This window comes from Denticeps clupeoides, unplaced genomic scaffold (assembly GCF_900700375.1).
Source record: "Denticeps clupeoides unplaced genomic scaffold, fDenClu1.1, whole genome shotgun sequence".
NCBI classification, from domain to species: domain Eukaryota; kingdom Metazoa; phylum Chordata; class Actinopteri; order Clupeiformes; family Denticipitidae; genus Denticeps; species Denticeps clupeoides.
In genome coordinates, this window is record NW_021630069.1 from 502,248 (window position 1) to 526,056 (window position 23,809).

The 23,809-nt window shown below is 41.7% G+C and overlaps 1 protein-coding gene across 8 annotated transcripts in view; it reads right to left on the bottom strand.

The window, feature by feature from the left end:
* Nucleotides 1–2,513: 2,513 nt before the first annotated feature.
* smarca2 (SWI/SNF related BAF chromatin remodeling complex subunit ATPase 2) overlaps nt 2,514–23,809 on the bottom strand; it is a 55,010-nt gene continuing 33,714 nt past the window's right edge. For 3 of the 8 annotated variants that reach the window (XM_028968226.1, XM_028968231.1, XM_028968230.1), the window contains exons 27-33: nt 20,933–21,010; nt 20,639–20,857; nt 13,520–13,737; nt 11,438–11,546; nt 5,199–5,300; nt 3,748–3,871; nt 3,192–3,671 (exon numbers count right to left, since the gene is read on the bottom strand). In XM_028968226.1, coding sequence (XP_028824059.1) covers nt 3,478–3,671; nt 3,748–3,871; nt 5,199–5,300; nt 11,438–11,546; nt 13,520–13,737; nt 20,639–20,857; nt 20,933–21,010 — 1,044 coding nt within the window. In that variant the 3' untranslated portion in view covers nt 3,192–3,477. The other 5 variants (XM_028968229.1, XM_028968228.1, XM_028968225.1 and 2 more) reach the window with 5 other exon arrangements.

Below are 23,809 nucleotides of genomic sequence, written 5' to 3' on the forward strand. Positions count from 1 at the left end.
AAAGTTACACACTGACAAAAAGTACAAACAGGGGACACAGGCAGTGCAAGAAGAACAGTTAACAAAAAAACGTAGACAACAATGAGACAGACAGCGCTACACTAGTGAAATTAATAAAAAATAGATCATATTACAGATAGATCATATTACTAAATATATTTTATAAAAATGATCAAATTCCCTGAGTGTGTGTGTCAGGTCAGAGTGGAAATTCAGTGTTCAGGTGTCTGGTGGCCAGTGGGATGAAGCTGTTGCAGAATCTGGCAGTAAAGGCCTGAATGTTTTGGTACCTTTTTTCCGGATGGTAAGAGGGTGAAGGGTGCATGTCAGGGGTGTGCTTCACAATGCTAATGGTTTTCCTGGATGCAGCGTGTTTGGTAAACGTCCATTATGGAGGGAAGAGAGACTCCAATAATCTTCTCAGCTGTCCTCACTATCCACTGTAGGGTATTGGTATGATATAGTCTTATATGGTGCAGTTCCCAAACCGGACAGTTATGCAGCTGATCAGAATGCTCTCAATAGTCCCTCTATAGAAGGTGAGAATGTGTGGTGGGAGATGGGCTTTCCTCAGCCTCCGCAGGAGGTAAAGATGTGGCTGGAATTTCTTTGCTGTTGAGCTGGTGTTGAGAGCCCAGGAAAGGTTATCCTCTAAATGAACACAGAGGAACTTTGTGTTCTTGACTTTTAAGGCATTTGGCATCTTGACTATCTCCACACAAGAATGATATTCAGTGGAGAGTGACCCATCAGTTATCTTCTGAAGTAAACAATCATCTCCTTCATCTGGTCCACTTTCAGAAACAGATTGTTCAGCTTACTCCAGTCCGTCAGTTGTTGCACCTCCTCTCTGTATGCTGACTCATCGTTCTTGCTGATGAGACCCACTACGGTCGTGTCATCTGTGAACTTGATGTGGTTGGAGTTGTGCATCGCTGCACAGTCGTGGGTTAGCCGGGTGAACAGCCTTGGACTGAGCACACAGCCCTGAGGAGCTCCAGTGCTCAGTGTGGAGGTGCTGGAGATGCTGTTCCAGATCCAGACAGATTCGAACGATAGTGGGTCCATGGTGGAGGGCAGCAGGGTCTTCATATGTTTCATGACCAGCCTCTCATAGCACTTCATCTTCAGCACAACACAATGATTTTGTCCTTGAGACATGTCAGTGGTGCTCAGTGAGATGTTAAAGGTGTCAGTGAGAACATAGCTAGCTGGTCTCCATATCCACTACCCAGTGATGTATGTGTTTATTTTACATAGTGAACATTAATTTCTTGTTTTTTTTACTTATCTTTTTTAAAAAATTGCATAGTGCACAGTCTAATAAGAGCAGTTCAGCATACATTTAACTGAGTTTTGTACCCTGTATAATGTTAGATGTGACTTGATCTTTATTAGTAACTTCCTTTCAAGGAAAGAACAGATGCATCTCAGAGCGAATGGGAGGCAGGAATGAGTTAAAAAAGCTGTCGATGACCAGAGCACATCCACCACCGAGGTGGTGACACAATGCAGACACCTGCAGATGCTCTGATTTAATCCACTGTTTCTTCAGCCAGATCCCCTAAACTGAGCACCAAGGCCCTGACTGGCCAGCGTGGTCATGACCTCTGCACGCTACAATCCCCCCCAAAACGTTCGCCCACTCCACTCGTCCTGTACAGACCCTTCATGTCCACATGCTTTTACCATCGGTCCACTCTTACCAGATGATCAGCATTTCGTCTACAATTCAAACAACACCCTTATGTTCTTGGGTGGTAGCTACAATCAATCAAAAACTAATCTTCTTCTCAGGGTTTCTTCTCATACTTTATAACCCTTTCATGTGTTGCAAACTTTGCTTCAGGGCCTGAGAATCCAGATAACTACCAAATTGCACAAAGAAAATTATTGCTAAAAATAGGTGTCACCTGGTCCTTACATTTATTCATACATGACTTCCTTCTGAACTGGGATCTGAGAACATTCTTCTTCTTCAAAAAGAACAGCATGGCAGGGATTGTGAGGACTCACTGTCTGTGTTGCAGCAAGGACGGCTTGACCCCAATGACAAAAGCAGCAATTGCACAGACACCTGGCTATTTCCAGCTGACATCTCAAGCTCTGTAACAGGGATTAGGGTCCAATTTATCTCCATCTTCTGAAGCTTGCCGCCATCCTAACTGTGAGTGACTTCAAAGCATGTTGAAAAACTGGGCTGAGTCCATGTGCACAGTCTGCTAAATGGCTTTCATTTTGCTGTTTTGGAGAGAAATGCGAATGATTCCTTGATGAAGGGCTCTCTAGCTTCAAAACAGAGTTTCAGAGTTAGTGGCAGGTGACATGAAAAAATCCTCAAAATTTTCTGTTAAGAGTGAAATTTGTAAAACTTCTCTGATAAAAAAAAAAAAAAAATCCACTCAGTAACCAAAAAGGCTCGTCATTCCAGCTTCAAATCTGTTCCATCTTCACTAACGTTCTAAATAAGAAACATTTTATAGCATGAACAAAATATAGACCATGCATTCAACTCGTCCAAATCTGAAATATTTATTTGCTTTGTGAGAATACAACCACAATGATGATGTGTAAAGAAAGCCGCGATACAGAGAGCTGCAGCACTTAGTGCCAGGACAGAGTACAGAGTAAGCTATGGAGCTTAAATATATGGCTATGATTTAAAGACTTTTATAAATCCAAGTAGAAAAATAATGCAAGCCATGAGGCAGAATACTGAGCCAGCAGCAAATGAGCAGAGGTTATTTTGCACCACATCTGTTCCAGACTGCTGGAACTGGTGTTGTCAATGAAACCATGTCATGATCCACAGGCCAAATTAAAATCTGTTCCAACCTGGCTTCTTTTTTATTTAAACAATCAACGGTAACTTGGACATAAAATGGTGCAATGCTAAAGCCTCACACTCATCTAAATGACTACATTTGAAGCACTTAATGTCAAACAGCGCATAAAAGCATGTTCTTTATCTTTTGTAAATATTGTATAACTTTTGTATATGATCCTTTTTTTTTTTTTTTTTACAAATTGGCCAAGCATTATTTTGAACATATGTCATATATCAGTGAAACAGGAGAGGCATCTGAATTCGGCCTTATGGAGTGGTGACAAGTTGCTCGTGCTTCACTGCTCCTCATCCTCACTCATCTTCACTCTGGCTCCCAGTAGACTGTTCCTGTTAATAAACACACATACACGCACGCACAATTTCAATATTTGATGTGATGTCTAAATAGGTACGTTTAATATGATTGCTTTTTGTTCTCTGTGGAAGAGGAGTCTACCTCTGACATTGGGGGATTGGATTAAAGAGGTTACACTATTGCAAAGTTCCATCCTACCTGGCAGCTTTGTTGAAAGTATGCCAGCTACCAATAGGACTACATAATATTCATGGCTAGGTTTAGTTTAAATGTTTATAATGTTTATGGAGTTTATAATGTAATATAATGTTTACACCATTTTAAAAGATCTGGATCAGAGTTCCTGGGTAGAGAAGGACAGTCCAGGTTTCTGCAGAGGCCAACCTACGTGCTCCTCTGGGTCGTCATCTGTGTCATCATCACTGACCACAGGTTTGGACTTTGTCCGGCCCTGCTTCTTCTTTGCATTTTCTTGACTGCCACATTCATCACGCTTGCTCAGCCTGATCTTTACCTTCACTGACTTAGCTGAGGAATCACACAAACACAGTCAGGGAAAGCATGAACTATTTCTGTGATTTCATAATCCTGATTAAAATGTCACCCTCTGACTCAGACTCCTCCTCTTCTTCATCATCGTCACTCTCATCGTTGCTCTCTTCTTCTTTGGCAATCTTCTGTCTGGCACTCTTAAACACAGACTGCAGCACAATGGAGTCCTCATAGATCTGCAGGAAGAATATTGACCTTATACACAAGGACCATAAGCCGGTGAATTTAAATGCACAGATAAAAGACAAAAATCAGCGGTCCACAAGTCAGGATAAAAGGTTGGTTAAATGGACAGTAAATAGGATCTAAATCCTGGTGAGTTTAAGGACATCTAAGGTCTCACATGTACAGTTGAGGCAAAAATGATAAGCCCACATTCTATAATTAGATCAACACTTATTGCCTCAATGAAAATGACCATTAACAACAAAAGTTTGTTATTTTGGAAACTAATAATCTATATATAACAATGTCCAATAAGTTTAATTAGGATATGTAATAACCAATCTCTTCAGAATAGTTAGGTTTGCACAGGTCTCCTGGGGGATTTTGGTCTATTCTTTATTGCAAATTGTCACTAAATGATGAATGTTTGACTATATCAAATTTCATTAATGCAGCAAACATTGGGAAGAAGTTTCGGAAACTGTTCCATAGCTCCCTGGGGCAAATACTGTAAATGGTACATTTTGTGGCTCCAGCACCCCTTCCATCAGCAAGCAGCTGCCCTTTGGTTTGTGAGGCATGGGAATGGCAGATTAGCACATCTTCAGGTGTGGCTTTGGGTGCAGGCAGTAGAATAAACTCCCAAGAGTTGTATCCAAACAGTGCTTATTTCCATGCTTAGACCAGGGCTATCCCGTGGCATAGGCAATATAGGCAAGTGCCAAGGGCGCAATCCCTTCAGGGTGTGCCACAAATCGAGAAAGGATTAAAGAGTTTTATGTGCCTTACTATGACAAGAACAAGCCCACATGAATTAACATATGAAAACATAATACTTAACACTTTTGTCACACACTCCCGCCACACATTGTATTTCACGAAAAATTAATTAGTTGGCTAATATGCCGCAGTGCCCAACATTTCTCAGACCATGGCACAGTAGCGGCTCACGATAAAACAAGCACGTCTCCACAGAGAGGAGCAGTATTGAGAAAATGCAACACAACAACCAATGAAAACACATCAAATCTTTCCTTTTACAAGTCTGAGCAGTAAATAACAACACTAATAATAAAATGATTATTGAACCCCCCCGATTCCTGCAGCTCATTCGAACAAAACTTGCATCTAATTAGCCTTCACCTGCTACTTGGTCATTTTTTGATGTGCCAACAGGATAAGTCCAGGACACAAACATTCCACTCACTTTTATCTTTTTTATGTTTTTGACAGTAATAAATGAATGAAGTGTTGATCCCTGTGACTGCATTTTGGCTCCATGTCTGGGTGCAGATATTTGTGAGTGTAGCTATGAGTCAAGTATTAATGAAGACCTACCTGAGATCCCTCCAGGTTGAATGTCTGAGCATTGAGACAGAGGAGCATGACATCTTTCTCCAGATCCCCCATACTTCTGTACTTATGATTACGCACTCGATCCTAAAGAGACAGCAATGTCATCAATCAATCCCACACAGTCTTGACAGTGAAGAGAAGGAGGATAAACAACAAAGAACACTATTTCCAAATTGGTTCTAAGTACCTTGTTCCTTTTATATGGATATAAAACATTCCCCCTTTCATTTGGTTGACTTTGTACAAGAAGTATGGGCCATACAGTGCTCAGCATAAATGAGTACACCCTCTTTAAAAAGTACTAATTTAATCAGTAGCTCAATAAACAAAAGAACAATTTCCAGAAATTTCACAAGGCTGGGTTATATTTAAATCCAATAATATAACTTAGATCACAAAATCTTTTACAATCTTTTAAAATCAGTTTTACTAAAATTGGTCGAAGCAAAAATGAATACACCCCGCAACAAAAACTACCACATCTTGTATGACCACTGTGTTTTACAAGGACAGCGGCAAGTCTTCTAAAAGAAAAGTGAAGTGATTGTCATTGTGATACAAAGCAGCTCAGCACACGGTGCACACAGTGAAATGTGTCCTCTGTATTTAACCATCACCCTTAGTGAGCAGTGGGCAGCCATGAAAGGCGCCCGAGGAGCAGTGTGTGGGGACGGTGCTTTTCTCAGTGGCACCTTGGTGGATCAGGATTTGAAACCTTCTGATTTATGTGGCCGCTTCCTTAACCTCTAAGCCACCACTGCTCCCTTCTAGGCATGGAATGAGCAAGTTGGCAACATATTGGAACATCTTCAAGAATAACCTCTTTTAGAGCCTGGATGGAGAGCGATGCTCAACTTGCCGCTTCAGAATTCTACTTTCTGGCTTTCTACTGCTTTAGTTAACTGATAAAGCAATGGACTGTTCTCTCGCTCCCTGAAGTCCAACACAGAGAGAATTAGGAGGAGCTTCTTCCCACAATCACATCACTTCATACAACTCCAATACACTCCAGCACTTTCACTTCCACTTTCAATCACTCTGGACTCAATCCCCCCAGAAAATTTGCACAAACTCTTTTTTTTTTCACTCAGGCACTCATTTTTTTTTCACTTTTTCATTTTATACTTTGACATCACTCATTTGCACACCTCCACCCTACCTGTTACACATATTTTATGTTTTATGTTAAAGACATAAAAATTTAATATTTGGTTATGTTTGCAATATTTGCATATTGTCTGTTCATATACTTGCAATACTGTTGTCTGTAGCTGTCGCCAAAGCATTTCACTTCATATCATACCATGTATGACTATGTATGTGACAAATAAAATTTGAATTTGATTTGAGTTTGCAGTGAACTTGCATGACTATTTTCTCATCAGAAGATGCTCCTGTCGAGATGTTAACTTTTGTGGATGGCCCGGACATCTTAAAATTTTGGATCACGTTTGCTACAGTATTTTGACTGATATGTAAAGCTTTGCTGATCTTCTTGTAGCCCACACCTTTTTGTGTAAAGAAATGATTTCCTTTCTCTGATTTTGTGACATTTCTCTTCCATGTGAAGCCATAGCTGACAGCATAAAATGGGAAGGGCTTTTCTAGTCACCTGTCTGCTGGACACCTCTTAAATGAATCATTAGACTGACCAGTGGTTGAATGCCTGTTAATTCGAATTTAGAAGTCTTAGGTGTGGCTTTAGTGCTAAGACTAATTGGAGTGTACTCACTTTTGCAACATGGGCTAGAATGGATTTATAATCAACATTTTGTGTGTGCAAATGAACAAATCTTGTTTGCAATCAATGGCCCACATTTGTGGGAGTATTTTGTAGAATGGTATCTCATAGAAAATTATGATTCTGAAAGGAAACTACAGATGTAGTGGAGTGTAGTCATTTATGCTGAGCACTGTATATACACACTCCACCCAGAAGATGCCCTAGAGCTCAGAATAAAGTGATCAGTGATGGAGCAGATCTCAAGCCCCAGATGGGGATTTTGTATTGCTGTATTTAAGTGTCAAAGATGAAATATTTCGTTGTTTGAAGGACATTCTATGCAGAACACATCTGAATAAGAAATGAAATAGTTGCATGCCTAAGACAAATATGAACACCTTAGATATTTCATGAAAATTTGTGGATGATTTACAGCACACATGGGTTTGTGAAGCTAAAGGCACAATGAAGAATGTTTCTGACAGACAAATACATCAGATTAAGAGATCAGATGCCAAAAATACAATTACAAAGCAGCAAATGGGTATTTGATTGAAGTGGCTGGTGCCTATGAGGATTGGCCCAGTGGGTGGCAAGAATTGTGAAGCTGTTATCCAATAATTCATCCTATGTAATAGCTTTTGATTTCTGTACATTTTAAAGGTCCCCTAATATGAAAATGTGACTTTGTGAGATTATTTAACATTAACACAAGTTCCCCTAGCCTGTTTTTGGTCCTGCAGAAGCTATAAATGACGATAGGTGAAAAGAGTGCTTTGACCATACTGCTTATTAGCTTCAATGTGCGACTATTATGTTAAAAAAATATTGAGAGGTTTGTTCGGTAACATTTATACTCTGACTTAAAATCTGTTCCAACCTGGCATTGACTATTTAGGAAAATCAGAGAAAAATATAATTTGCATAATCATTTGGAATAAGTGTTTGTGTTAGCACAGCCCAGAGGGGATGGCATAACAGTGTGTCTTCCTCCTACAGCGCTGTTTGTACAGTACTGCCCAAAGGTTTGGAGAATGACACAAATACTGGTTTTCACAAAGTTTACGGCTTCTGATTTTATTATAGCAGTTTACATATACTCCAGAATGTTATGAAGAGGGATCAGATGAAGTCCCTCTTTAATCCCCCCAAAAATAACATTTCTATTTCTTTTCACCCCTGTCAGAAAAGGACCTGCTGAGATCATTTCAGTGATCCTCTCGTAAACACAAGTGAGTGTTGAGGATCACAAGGCTGGAGATCATTCTGTCATGCTGATTGAGTTAGAATAGCAGGCGGGATGCGTTAAAAGGAGGGTGATGCTTGAAATCATTGTTCTTCCTCTGTTAACCATGGTTACCTGCAAGGAACATGTGCAGTCATCACTGTGTTGCATAAATAGGGCTTCACAGGCAAGGATATTGCTGCAAATATATTTACATTTACAGCATTTATCAAACTTACAATCAGTAGTTATGGGGACAGTCCCCCCCTGGAGACTCAGAGCTAAGTGTCTTGCTCAGGGACACAATGGTAGTAAGTGGGATTTGAACCTGGGTCTTCTGGTTCATAGACAAGTGTGTTAGACACTAGGCTACTACCACCCACCTACTAAGATTGCACCTAAATAAACCAATGATCGAATCATCAAAAACATCAAGAAGAGAAGTTCAAGTGTTGTGAAGAAGGCTTCAGGGTGCCCAAGAAAGTCCAGCAAGCGCCTGGACAGTCTCCTAAAGATGATTCAGCTGTGAGATTGGGGTGGAACTGTGTGGGAGAACAGGGTGTTCTAAACATACATCCATGGGGAGTGTTAATGTGGAGAAGGTGATGTTGCCAATCTGAACAACCTGAGGTTGGTAGTGTTGGGACAGCCGACTGGAGCAGGAAAAGGTTGAAAATGTCTGTGAAGACATTGTGGACACATGCATTGAGAGCATGACTTTAGATATTGTCTAGTCTGGGAGCTTTCCTGAAGTATTTACACATGTCTGCCTAACATATCTGAAGAGGACCGCTGAGAGCCTCCATTTGTTTTCTCTAAAACAAAAACTAAATGGCTGCATAAACCCCCTGGGAAAAGCTGGAATGTCCAGATCACATTCCAGCATGTCTGTCAGTCATAGATGCCATTGGGCCATGGCCATAGGCGCCATGCTTCACCTAAGAGAGATTGCTCCAGCTAGAATGCGCTGCCCATATCAGCTAAGCACATGCCTGATAGGTCTGGAGCAGCGTGACTGAGGTGATGAGGGAGGGCATTCCACCTCCAGCTTAGCGCACCGAAACAGGGTTGATGAACCCCTGCAGCACTAGGGGTTGACTGAGTGGCCTGCATCTCCTCTTCAACTCATGACTTAAGCCTGAGAGAGGTCTTTGTGTGTGCTTTTCTTTTTAAGCTGTCGGAGGGGAGGAGCCATCTGATGATTGGCCCAGCCTACCCCATCAGCTGAAGTTTGAAGTTTGGAGGATAGTTGTTGAGAGAGTAGTAGTTTTGGAGTGTGTAGCTATTTGCAGTAGTTATCTTGCCCTAGTGTCCAAGTCCCAAGTATGCCAAGTTATTTTATGCACTTCAACTTGAAGGATGCAGGGCTGCGTTTAAAGTCGCCTGCCGTTGGTTCGCTCAGAAGACTAGCTAGCTCAGTTAGAGGGTTTGGTTAGGCAGACAGGACTGGAGGTTGGTGGCGGGGTACCGTTTTGATGTGTTTTTATTTGGATTTTCTTGAGTGCTTACATTCAGCTTCCTGGCCTCAGAAATGGTCGGTGCTTGAATTGTTTCTGTAGAATCCATCAGAAGCTCTCTTATTGCACTGTAGCAAGGACCAGTTTGTACAAATTAAAATGAGGTTTATCCAGTGAAGACAAGAAAGTCATTTTTGAGTTGCACAAGATGCACCAGGTTCTTAATTCGGGCTTAAAATTCCCTGACTTTTCCATGACTTTCCCTGACCAAAAAGCAGAATATCCATGACTTCCTGTAAAAAGAAATATCCAATAGAACATCTAAATGCTGTTCAGAAAAGAGCATTTAAAGGGGTTACAGAATTCAAAACTGCCTTTACGTCATTGTTGTTGAAGCCCATTGAGAAATACTATGTGATTTTGCGCTATATAAGAAATAAGTGTTGTTGTTGGCATGTTGAATGGAACATACCAAAACCTCAACTCCATCTCTGACATCCTCTACATGCAAGTCTAGTGTTTGGTAAGTGTAAGGACATATTTCGACCCAGACTAGAATGTTGGACATTTTTAGAGCTGGAGAGGTTTTATGCAAAACAAAAACACTCACTGGGAAGAAAGCCGCTTACATACAAAATCCAGGTTTTTCATGAAAAAAGAACCCTGTAGAGCGAAACGTTTTTGCTGCGCCTCCTGAAGACCACTCATTTTGGTGAGGAGTGACACTGATACAGAATTTAAGAGAGGAGAGGTGATTACATTTTGAAGTTGCAAAATTAAGTTCAGAGTGTAAAAAGGAGATAAAGAAAATAGAAATAAAACAAATTTGGACCTTAAAAAGCTTGAACACGAAGTGAATTTCAACGTGAGCGTGATTGCGACTTTGCTCTCAAAAAATTGGAGTTCCAATTTGCATGCCCATATGGGGATTGTTTCTCGTACTGCTGTGCATCATACCAGTTTTGAGACTAGCTCTACATCAACAGAGTCATCGTCCCATATACCATTTGACGTTGGGCATTATATTCAAATGGTGCCACTTTTTAATGAACAAAAGGTTGAAAAATCATATCGAACAAGTCACTCTTATGCTAAACTGGCCGTCCAATGTGTGGTCATTGCTGCTGCAGTGTGTTTTGACTAGGAAAGTGCAGGATTTATATTAGACTTTAACTGTAACTGCAAAGTTTAGACTTTGAGACAATGCGTCCTGTGCTTGATCACAGCAGGTGCAGACTAAGGAGCAACATAAAATTGCCTGATCAGCCATGTCAGGCACCCAGGGAGCAGTGTGTGGGGACGGTGCTTTGCTCTGTGGCACCTCGAACCGGCAACCTTTTGATGTCCTAATTCAGGGAATCACCCCGACTCACATGAACGTCACAACGTTTATATAGAATGCTAATTATATTCTGGGTTTGCTAAAGAAGCTGTTCTTCCTCAATCATTTACAGTCAGTAGTTACAGGGACAGTCCCCCTGGAGCAACTCAGGGTTAAGTGTCTTGCTCAGGGACACGATGGTAGTAGGTGGGATTTGAACCTGAGTCTTCTGGTTCATAGGCGAGTGTGTTACCCACTATGCTACTACCACCCCAATTTCACCCATGGGAGGGATATATTTTATCCCAGGTGTCAGGTTTTTCTTTTTCCTTAGAAATGGTTGGGTTGTCCTGGTTGTGTGGGGTTGTGCTTAGTGCCATTTTTTAAATAAATGACACTCTGCACTCTACTAAGTCCATAAGAAAACAATACACAATCTATGCAGAAAAGCCCTGATAGACAGGCAGAGTAATGACCAATGATGAAGGGTCCCACCTTGATCTTCCGGAAGTCTACTGGTTTGCGGATGAGCTCGTAGTACTCAGGCAGTTCCTTTCGTGACGGAAGTTGGATAAAGACCTCACTAAGCTGTCGTCCCGACCTGCTGACAGGGGCAAGGAATGGTGGGATCAGGAAAAGTGTCTGAATGGTTGTTCAAGAAGAACGAAATTTTGTGTTGTTTACACACCATCTAAAAAGTAAATTGAAAGCTTGAAAGACTTAAATCACTGCATCAGCGCAATAAGTCTGGCCAAAAAACCTTTAAATGAGTTTTAACATTTACACTTTCTTCCCACTGAGTCACAAATGAGGTAAGAAAATTAAAACATTAAAAATGAACCAAGGGCTGCTGCAGGCTGGGTAATGCTGAACTCTAGTCACACTCACATTTGTAACTATTTATTCTGCAATTAAAGCAAGATGCAGAGAGGTTCTGCCTTCCTTTGTATGTGTCTCTGACTGGACTGTTCTCTTGTCAACAGGAACGTCAAGGACACAGCATGGTAGCTCTGATTCACTGAGATTCAGCCAAGGTCAGGCTGCTCAGACTGCAGCTGTCTGGAGGGAACTACAAAAAAAAAGTCTCCAGGACAGACTTAAGCGTAATTACTGCACTCTGCTGTGAATGTACAGATAGGTCAAGCAGGTGAATGTGGAACTTTTGAAAAATTATTAATGAATATTCTTAACCATTTAGAAAATGTTGTAATCTGGGCGTGTTTAGCTTATAAAGCAATACACTGAGACCTGAGAAGTTGTTTTTAGCAAAAACGTGATTCAATTTCACTGCTGTGCTGCTAACTGACTTTCCAGTTCTCACATTTTTTAACAGCAGTTAACTTGATTTGCGTGTTAAATGTTCACAGTATACGATGATTTGGACGCTAAAAATGGGTGCACACGCAAGTGTGTGGACAATTGTGATGCATTCTGCGATCGATTGAAAATTACTCCACGATCAACTGGTTGGGCACCCTTTAAAAAGGTTACAGTGCACAGACAGTCCAGCTCCAACATCCAAACATATCAGCAATTCATGATTACAATATTAAAATTGTAATCATGAATCTTTCAATAGGTAACTGTAATTTAACTACTTATTTTCCTACAGTACTGTAAGGAATTAATATTACATTTTATTCTAAATTAAATTACGTAATTACATAACTAATACATAACTTTTCTATGACTTTTCAATGACTGAGGGAAATTTTCATGACCATATGATCTCTGAAATTTCTGTTCATGCATACACACACATACATAATTTTGATTATAAAAGTGATTATTACAAGTGTTGGGTAATTATATAATCTTGATTGCGATAAAACTCAACTTGGTGATACGTTTTTGCCATTTTTCACGATCACAGTCCGACTTACTGTGGCGGCAGAGGGCGGCCAGCCTGACTGGACGTTTGCATGCAATATGAGTGTTAGACTAAGAGGGAAAGGAAATGCAGAGGAGAATGAGCAGGTTAGGATGTAAACAGTTGAATGTTGCATGTTGATATGTGTGTTAAACACAGCAAGGTGCCAACAGAGTAAGAGCAGCCATTTGCTAGGTGTGTTATACTGTCAACTCTGCCTACCCTGTTACAAATAAAAAGTTCGAATTCCAGACAGAACGAGTACCAAGTGTTTCTTCTCCTAGTTTGGTGAGCTCTTTTGCCTTATTTCAAAAATGTGTCTTTTTTTAACATTATTTACTCAAGGTCAAAAAGATTCCGACACCACCGAAAATTTAAAAGCCACTCTGAGCATTTTCTCTTACTGTTTTCTTGCGCTCCAAGCATTCACAATGTGACAATGAATGACTACTTCTGACTGACAAAGGCACCACAAATTTAACGTTTACCAGCGTGTCATGTATTTGTTGTTTGTGGATTCATATCTCTGATTGATTAACATGAATGTCAGGTTCTGACATAAAAATAATCTTACTCTGGGATCATGTAACAGTAAAGTTTTATGGATTCCATCTGAAATGTCCAGCTCTAACTCGGTTTTAAAAGGTTCTACCTGGGACTATTTTTTTGCTGATGTCTGGCAACACATAAGGATCTCTAACTCTTACCCATCTCTGTAGTTGACCACTGTGTCCACAATTGCATTCATCTGTTTGGTGAGCTTGGGAGGGTTGGGTGACATTTTCTCTGCTGGTGGACGGCCACGCCTCTTTTTGGCCTTCTCTTCATTGTCTCTCCTCCCATCCTTGTCCACATGGCGCCTCCTCTTTCTTTTCTTCAGTCGAATCTCCTCTTCCATCTCCTCTAAATTGCCATCTTCAATTGCCTGAAATAGATAACATGAAAGTACAGTCATAGGCAAAAGTTTTGAGAATGACTCAAATACTGGTTTTCAAAGTTTGCTGCTTCAGTGTTTTAGATATTTTTGTCTGTGGTGTATAGAAGCATAATGTATAAGCATATTATTAATTTAAGCTTTTATTGACAATTACATCAAGTTTATGTAAAGAGTCAATATTTACAGTGTTGGCCCTTTTTTCAAGACCTCTGCAGTTCACCCTGGCATACATTAAATGCAGACACAAACTACAACTTGCCAGCAGCCTGAAAGCATGTGGTAGTGCATCCGGAAATACAGTATAAATACAGCGCATTCCTTTTTTGACAGATTGACCATCAGGTTCTTGATCGCCTCCATGACTAAGGCCCTTCTCTCCCGGGAGGGCCATAGTTTGTACATTTATACAACCTAAATCTTGAATAAAAATGACTAGTGCTAATTTTACATCAAAAGATTGAAAGTAACTAAGAAACTTACTCGATTTTAAATGAAGTAACTTTTTACTTTTACTTAAGTACATTTTTAGATTGGTACTTTTACTTAAGTGGAATTTAAGCAAAGTAAAGATACTTTTACTTAATACAATTTTTTCAGTACTCTTTCCACCTCTGGACAGGGCTGATGGTAGCACTCACGTCTTCTTCCGCAGACAATAATTTTTCCAGGCGCCCCAAACAATCGCCTGTGAAGCTTGTTTACACAATGATGACTGCATATTTTACCTTGCAATATGACCCTCCCTTTAAAGCATCCCGTCTGCTATTCTAACTCCGAATTATCTCCACAATGAGAGGATCACTGAAATGATATCAGCAGGTCCTTTTATGGCAGGGCTGAAATGCAGCGGAAAAGATTTTTTGGGGGGAGTAAGTTCATTATCATGGCAAAGATCTTATCACTCTTTGTAACATTCTGGAGTATATGCAAACTGCCATAATAAAGCAGAAGCAGCAAACTGGCACAAATACTGGTCTTCCAGTATCCATTTTAAATATATTTGGACAAGAGCAAATATTACAGAAATGTAACTCCAAGTCAATCGTACTTCTGTGAAATCAAACTGTCCACTTAGGAAACAACACTGATTCACAATCAATTTCATATGCTGTTGTACAAATGCCATAAATGTAGACAACAGGTGGAAATTATAGTCAATTATCAAGACCTCCCCAATAAAGATGTGGCACTGCAGGTGGTTCCACAGACCACAGATCTCAGTTCCTATGCTTACTGGCTGATGTTTTGGTCAATTTTGAGTGCTGGTGGTGGTTTCACTCCAGTGGTAGCATGAGACTGAGTCTACAACCCACACACGTGGCTTTCAGGTATTGCAGCTCATCCAGGATGGCACATCAATGCGAGCTGTGGCAAGAGAGTTTGCTGTAGTGTCCAGAGCATAGAGACGCTACATCAGGTGACGTGGAGGAGGCCAAAAGAGGGCAACAACCCAGCTCCTCGTTGCCTTTGTGCAATGAGGAACAGGAGAAGCACTACCAGAGACTCAAACAGTCAGTAACAGACAACATGAGGGTGGTATGAGGGCCCAATGTCCACAGGGGGAGGTTGTGCTTATAGGCCCTCACTTTGCAGCGTGTTTGGCATTTGCCAGAGAACTCCAACATAGAAAAATTCACCACTGGCACCCTGTGCTCTTCACAGATGAATGCAGGTTCACACTGAGCACATGTGACAGAGGTGACAGAGTCTGGAGATACCGTGGAGAACGTTCTGCTGCCTGCAACAGCATGATAGTAGTCCTGAACTTTTTTTCAAGCCTGAACACCAAATGTGAGGTGTGTTGCATTACTTCTATAGTTTTTTGGGCAGCCTGTCTTAATTTTACACCACTCACAATAAGTTACGGATATTGTGAAAGACTTAAAGGATGTCATACATACGTTTCACTTCAGACATTTTTGGGATAGGGAGGCAATTGTATTTGGGCTGATAGACACACCTCATTTTGTGTTTTCCATATCTCATTGTCTCATTGTGTTTGTGCCTTATATTGGGGCCAATACCTAGAGACAACCTTTCTCAATGTGGCATCAATTTCAACATTCTCTGGGTACAAAAAGCTGGTATTGTCAGTTTGTCATTTCAAGTTCATCATTCAAACAGCCATGAACACATGACGTCACCTAACAAATGAGCAGTGTCACCTGGTCATAACGTGCTTCATGTGACCTGGACAATGTAGCAGTGGTCTACAGTCCTGTGTTGCTGAAGAAGGTGAGGTGAGCAATACACTGAGGTCAACATGGTCTCCAGGGTTTGCTTTTGTGGAGGAGGTGTAACAGTCTGGGCAGGCATCACCAGTCAGCGCAAAACAAATTTGGTTATTGTACATGGCTCAGTCACTGCACGTTCTTACCTCAGAGACATCATAGAACCCATCACCATCCCCCAATTAAACCAACACACCCCCAACTTTCTGTTCATGGATGATAATGCTCCACCACATCATGGCAGAATTGTTGCAGCTACAAAAGATTAAACTAATGAAAATGGTGTTTCTTCTCATACGTTATTAGTAATATCAAAGCGAACTTTCACTTTCAGAGCAAATAGGAAAATCACTAATCTAAATAACAATATCCCTAATTTATTGTGATTAGTGTAATCTTTATGTCAAGCTGTCGCGTCCATACTAATTTTAGTCCAGTCAAGTTTCAGTTGACGAAAAGTCTGAGCATTTTAGTGTTAATTTAGTCAGAATTTTCCATTACTATTTTAGTCTAGTTTTAGTCAATTGTAATTTAGTTCTTTAGTAATCCATTTAAATTTAATAGTCAAACCCACTTCACAATTAAAACAAGGTTATCTTATTATTATATAATTGTTACCTTACATACTCTAGAATAGAATACTGTTCTAATATGTCCATTCCAGACATGGAAGACGCTCTGATTTGTTCAACCACACATTCTGTTTACTTTTCCACTTCATTCTAAAGAAAATCTCCGAAGATCGCTTTGTCATTTTTTCCCAGCCACCTGCTAAACCATCACAAGTATCCTAAAACCGAATTAATATTGGGAATGTATGTCGCAAAAGTGACATCATCTGTGCAACTGGATGAGAGACACAAAAACAGAAATACTGCATAAAAACAACACGATTACGAATACGACGAGAGGAAATAATGTCTCGTTTTCGTCAACAAAACTAAAGTTTTATTTATTAAACACTATTTAATCTAGTTTTTATTGTAAACAACATTAAATGATATATTTTGTAATAGTAATCACATGACCAGAAATTACATTGTCAGTTGGCATTGTGGAAATGAGACATAAAGATATTTTTTCCTGCTAATTCCATAGCAGCAAAAAGTGCAAAAGCATCCTCCTGGTTGCCAGAGCTTTTGGCAGCAGCCTCTATCTGGCTTCATAAATGTGCTGTCCATGACTTACGATTTGCATTGCCAGCATGGAAAACTGTTAAACTGTTTGGCCAAGACCCAAGGTCCCTCCATCCCAATTTCTAATTGGCTTATTTGCAAGTAGGCATTATTGTTGGTGTGGTTGAGTGTGAAAGCTGTTGAGTGTAAAAGATAAGTGTTCAAACCTGGTTTTTATAAAAAAATATTTTTTTGCTGGCACATTAATCCAGAATCTGTCACTTTTTCAAATCACTTAACTAATTCATGTAACTTACGATACCCATCACGGTTTCAGCACTATTAATACTGTTCTGTTCTTATTTTCTTTTGTTGCTTTGAGCATGTGTTTAGGACAAAATCATTTCCTTCAGGATAAAGTATTTTCTTATTCTTAAAAACAAATCTAATGACCAACATTTTGGGGGTGTTAAGGTAGCTAAATTGCCCCCACAGCTGCTATACTTTGTGCCATCTGCCAAAAGGTTTGCAGAAAAAACCATGTCGACCCCAAGATGCTGTCAGAACCACTGTTACACTATGGCACAAATAAACAGGATTACAGTGAAGACAATCAAACAGATTAAAGCTCCCCTTTATTTCCATACTTGTGCAGCCTATGGCTTTCCAAAAAACAGGAAAATCTGTATCTGTAATTATGTATTTTCTTTCTATAAGGCCACAGAGACATTAATACAAACAACAATAAACCCATACATGTAATTTGTAATACGGACATATATAATGCTTATACACTGTAAATAAACCTAAACTGTTTTAAAACATCCAAATCTCAGATTGACACTAATTTCTATCATTAAGACACCACTCAGAATTGAAATGGCTAAACATGTATTACTTTACATATCAATTAACGATCCAATCGATTTTATAGTTATATGATTTTCAATGTGAAATTTCAAATCTTCAAATCTTCTTACACATCATTACAAAAGAATTTTCATGACTTTCCAATTATTCTAATTTTTCATGACCATATGTTCTCTGCAATTCCTGTGCAATTCAAAAAAATCACAAATAAATCTAATTTACCAATTTAAACTAAAGTGTTACTTCCTCCAAAATTGTCTATCCTGTCACAGCGCTCCAGAGAACCTATCATCATTTGAGAGGTCTTCCACTGCTTCAGTAGAGGACACCCAAATATTGCTCCTCATCAGATGGGACATGTCATATCTACTTACTCCAATCAAGCCAAGGGCAGCAAGAGGGCCCATTCAGTATGTACCCAATTTGGCTGGGTACTCCAAGGTCCAGTGATCCCCATACAGATGTGGTGGACATCAGCAGTGCCTGCATATTACCAATACATCAGGTAATGTTGAGCTACACCAGCATGTACAACGCCTATGGCAAGGCAGAGTTGCTGCTCTGAAATTCTCAAGCTGGAGGAAGCAGGGTACGTAGCTTAAGTGAAAGTGAAGTGATTGTCATTGTGATACACTGCAGCACAGAACACGGCGACATACAAAGCATGTTTCACCAATTGTGATTGTTACCTCAAGACTGATCAATTCTGTGTTTTCTGGGGAGAAATATGCAGATGGATGAGGAGCCGACCATCTACGAATGGCAAGTACTCCCGTTTGGCCCATGCTGCTCATTCTATGTGCTCCAGCACCATGTGGAACATCACCTCTGCAGCACCCCAGATACGCCTGAATACAAGGCAGTGGTGGACGGCCTGAGACAGCTCATGGCCAAAAGAGGATTTGAAATCAGACAGTGTGGCGAGTAGCTTATCTTCTGTCATCAAACATTTCCCACCTGATGCTAGGTCCCCTAGCAGTGAGCTATGGCTGTTAAAGAACACCTCAAACATCCAAGAGCCAACATTTGGCTTGAAGTGGAACTGCAATGCACTCCAGAGAATCTTCTGCCTAACATGAGGAACCTGTACCAGACATTGGCCAGCCAGTATGACCCGCTGGGTTTCATTGTGCCATTCACTACCAAAGACCTCCAGAAGCAGGATGACTTGATCAAGCCCCAGAGCTTGTGAAACCAATGGCTCACCTGGGTCAGCAAACTCAAGTATCACACTCAGGTACAGTTTCCACAACCACACACACCAGCCCTCACAGATCCTCACACAGTGGTGAAAAAACTTATGGTATGGTGTGCCTTTCTACAGACAATAACACTGATGTCTTCATCTTAGCCAGGTCCCGTGTTGCCCATGCCCCGCCTAGAGCTGAGTGCGGCACTAACCGGAGCTCAACTAGCCAGAGTGGTCCAGACCAAGCTAACTATTTGTATTAGCCAGATCATCTGTTGGTCAGACTCGACCACTGTGCAGCACTGGCTAAATTTAGATTCCTGCCGTTACAAGGTCTCCGGAGCCTGACTAACAAGCCAGCTGGAGGTGAGTGAATTCAGGTCACAATCCGGCAGACCACATCACTAGGGGGCTACCCTTACCAGCATTAGCACAGCCCCATCAGTGGAGATCAGGCCCCAAATTCTTACTGAAGTTGCCTGACCAATGGCCTACCATGTCCTGTATGGTGCATGCCCTTTGTGTGAATTCCTTGGGATTTTGTACAAGTGTAAGACCAAAAGGTACCTGCACCTAGATCTACTACAGAGCCTTTACAGATGCCTTCCTGCTCTCCTTATACCGCTTCATGGCCTGCAAAGGAAAACCTTTCTAACGGCTCTGTGATAATGGCACAAACACAAGCTCAGAGAGACATTCAATGGCACATGGCAGTGGATGGGAAAAGGGAAACTACTGAACTGCGTTATGGGTTGTCATGACTGTTGCATGTAGGCATCAGACAGTCAGAACCGTCAGAAAGAAAGCAAGATGGTCCTGCCATTCATGTGGATGCCACTTTGACAATGAGTTTGAGGTGTTGAAATCTTAATCCAGTCAAGCATCAGTAGGATGTGCTAGAAAAAGGCAATTTCATTGAGGTCCAATCTTGCAACATACAGAACTTAAAGGATTCACATTCACATTTATGGCATTTAGCAGGAGCCCTTATCCATAGTAGTTACAGAGCCAGTCCCCCTGGAGACACTCAGGGTGTCTTACTCAAGTGGGATTTCAACCAGTGACTGTCATCTGGTTCATAGGCGAGTGTATTAACATACCATCAGAGGTCTGGTGGAGTCAATGCCTACATGGATCAGGGTTTATAATAGGTAGGTTATAGATTAGTGTTATTGTTGATATATGATATGAAATATGTAATCAGTACGTGTAAATCTAATTAAGAAAAGTGACACACCAGACAGACGAAAGAGAAGTCTGTGTATTTCAGAAGGAGAAGAATGTGTGTGTGCATTTCTGATAGGAAGTGAGCAGAACTTTTCTGCTGAGATGCGGAGAAACATGTGGATCTTCATCTTTATGAACCATCATATACAAAAATGCTGCACTGGTTCCATCAACTCCGGACCACTGGCACAACTGAATCAGAAAAGAAGATGGGGGCAATAAAATGAAGTGAGAAAAGGGCAAAGAGACAGGCATACCCGCAGCCACTGCTTCTCAGTCAGAGTGTCGCTGTAGTCCACATCTCTGCGGTGGCGTGAGCCACGACCAAAGATTTTCTCCTCCTCTTCTTCACAGGTGAGTCTTTCCACCTCCGCATCATCCTTAAGGATCCAGGATGGCAGCTCATCCTCCTCCATCAGCCGTGGCCTGCGCTTTGGGTTGCGTGCATCTTCACGGCGTCGGTCCATATCCATTCGCTGAGGCCCAGAAAAGCATTAAATATACTGTTTAGCACCCCGCACTGTTCATGCAGCAGAAAACACTGAACTTACCATGAAGAGTTCGAATTCATCCTCATTTCTGGCAATCATCTGGTTAAGGGTTTCGTCATCAGGCACCTCATCTTCCTCCTGCCATCAGAGGGACAGAACAAGAGAGAAACGTTAGAGCAGGCAGTGCTGTGCTGTTTAAAATAGCGTTTAAAAGACTATTTCTTCTCACCTAAGTCCTCACTAGACAGAGTTGGCTTCACGTTCAAAAGGTAGCATCATCATTTCTGATCATGTTTTAATATCAAAATGGCCGAGCTTAAAACAGTATAAGAAAAGGAAACTGTATTTACAAGTGGCGCCTGTTATGGCTGCCCATGGCTCGCCAAGGGTGATGGGTTAAATGCAGAGACCACACGTGTTCAACAAATTACTTTCATTTAAAAATTTTTTACATTTTACATTTGCAGCATTTATCAGACACTCAAGGACACAATGGTAGTAAGTGGGATTTGAACCTAACCTGGGTATTCTGGTTTATAGGCGAGTGTGAACGTAATTGTTGTGTAGAAACTGTGCAGAATGTGGTTACGGAGACAGAGTTGGGATCTGCACCTGATTCTGGGCCCAAATAGCCTGAGGGAAGAAGCAGTTCCTCCTTCTCTCTGTTTTGGATTTTAAGGGAGCTGAAGCGCTTCCCTGACCTCAAAACTGAGGAGAGTCTGTTGTTGGGGTGATCTTACTGGCTTTAGTTTGGCACCGCTTGGTGTAGATGTACTGAAGGTCAGGGAGCTCCGAGCAGCAGAGATTTTGAATCAGGATGCTCTTGATGGTGCAAGTGTAGAAGTTCTCGAGCACCCTCTAGGGCAGCTTTCTTCACCAGTGGTGCATGACAGGTTCTGAGAGATGTTAACACCCAGATCCGGGAAACTCTCCACCCTCTACTGTCGTCCTGACGATGTAGCTCCTCACCTGCCTTGTGCTGAAGTCCACAGTCAGCTCCTTAGGGTGTACTCACACTAGGCACGATTGTCCCCTCTCCCCACTCCCCTTCTGGCCTGCACTCACATGTGCTTTCAGCATTCTTACGGAGCACGCTTACGTCATTATGGTGGGCGGGGTTTCAGGATAAACAGGAAGAGCGGCGCTTTTTAAAATGTTATCTTTTTCATCTGCAGAGCTGGCAGATAGATGGAGTGCATCCCGCACCTTTAAATACTGTGCCCGCAGTTTTTTAACCTGGTCTCGGCACTGCTCGGTGGTTCTTGGATTTTGTGCGTTTTGTCCAGCTGTTGTTGTATGCTTTCATCTGCCCAAATTCCCAACAAACATTGCACCTCTGCAGTAGACCAAAGCGAGCCTTTCCCCGCCATGCAAAAACGTGACATCACGCGTACTGTTCTGTGCTTCAGCGCGGTTAGCGGTCACACTTCATGTTAACCACGCCAGAGTCCAACTGAACCGCGCCTGGGCACACCTCTTCCAACCGGACCAGTGCCAGCTAAACAAACCACGCCCGGGCACGGCTCGGAGCACTCACACTAGTAAAACGCACTCACACTGGTCAAACGCACTCGGGCACGGTTCAAACTAGGGGTGTGCTCAAAATAGCGATTCTTAGATACATACCGATATAATAAAAAAAGATACAGTATCGACATTCTAGCCCTTAGTATCGATACTCCGCCCAGCCATTAGGGGGCGCAGCGGCGCCCACGAGTTTCAAAAAACTCATGGAAAATGTCAAAGATTTTCGAAGCGCCGTTGTCCCTAAAGGCAGATGTTTGGACACATTTTGGTTTTAAAGCAAAGGGAGGAAACCAAGGGATCGATAAAACAAATGCAATCTGCAAGCATTGCCAGACTTCTATACGCTACACCGGTAATACAACTAACCTGCGCGCCCACCTGCAAAGACACCATGCGGACAAGCTAGCTTCGCCGCAGCCCAAAAAAACAGGGGACCCCACGCAAACTACTTTGGACAACGGCTTTCGCTTTATGATCAACACGTTAGATCCCCGTTACGTGATCCCTACCTGCAGCTACATGACCGACAAAGCAGTACCGAGAATATATGACAAAGTCAAAGACAATGTTAAGTCAGCCCTGAGTTCTGCCCCACGAGTGGCACTGACTTGTGACGGGTGGACATCGTGAGCCACGGAAGCTTTTGTTACAATCACTTGCCATTACGTTCACGAGGAGTGGGAACTGATGTCGCATGTTTTACAAACGCGAGCCATACGGGGTCAAACATTGCAGAGTTACTGAAAGCGGCGCTGGAGGAGTGGGACCTCGTATCCAAAGACCCAGCTATTGTGACTGACAACGCCGCAAATATGAGCGTCGCAGCGGAGCTTGCCGGTATGTTGCATTTCAGATGCTTCGCTCGCAGCGTGCACTGAAGCTTCCTGCTGTCGCTCGTTTATTGGGACGTGTTAGACAGATATCCACCTTTTTTAAGCGCAGTACCACAGCCAGCCACGTACTTCGACAGAAGCAGAAGTTGCTCGAGTTGCCTGAACATAAACTGATCACCGATGTCGTGACGCGCTGGAATAGCACGCATGATATGCTCGAGCGCTTTCTTGAGCTGCAACCCGCTGTCTCCGCTGCTCTTCTGTCCAACGAGCTTAGGAAAACCGAGAAATGAAGTTTGCACCCTATGTGAGTCCGACATTACATCTGCGGAGGAGATAGTGGATGCAATGAAGCCCATGAAGATTGCTACTCTTGTAATGTCAAAAGAAAGCTCTCCAACACTGTCAGTTGTGGCCCCTCTTCATGCTCAGCTCATCCAGGATTTCCAAGAGAGCAGAGCAGATAGTGAGATTGTGAAAGAAATCAAGATTTAAGCAAGAGGTACATGGATCAGCAGAAAGAGACCATGTATGTATGTTCAGCACTCGATCCAAGATTCAAAGCTTTGCCCTTCCT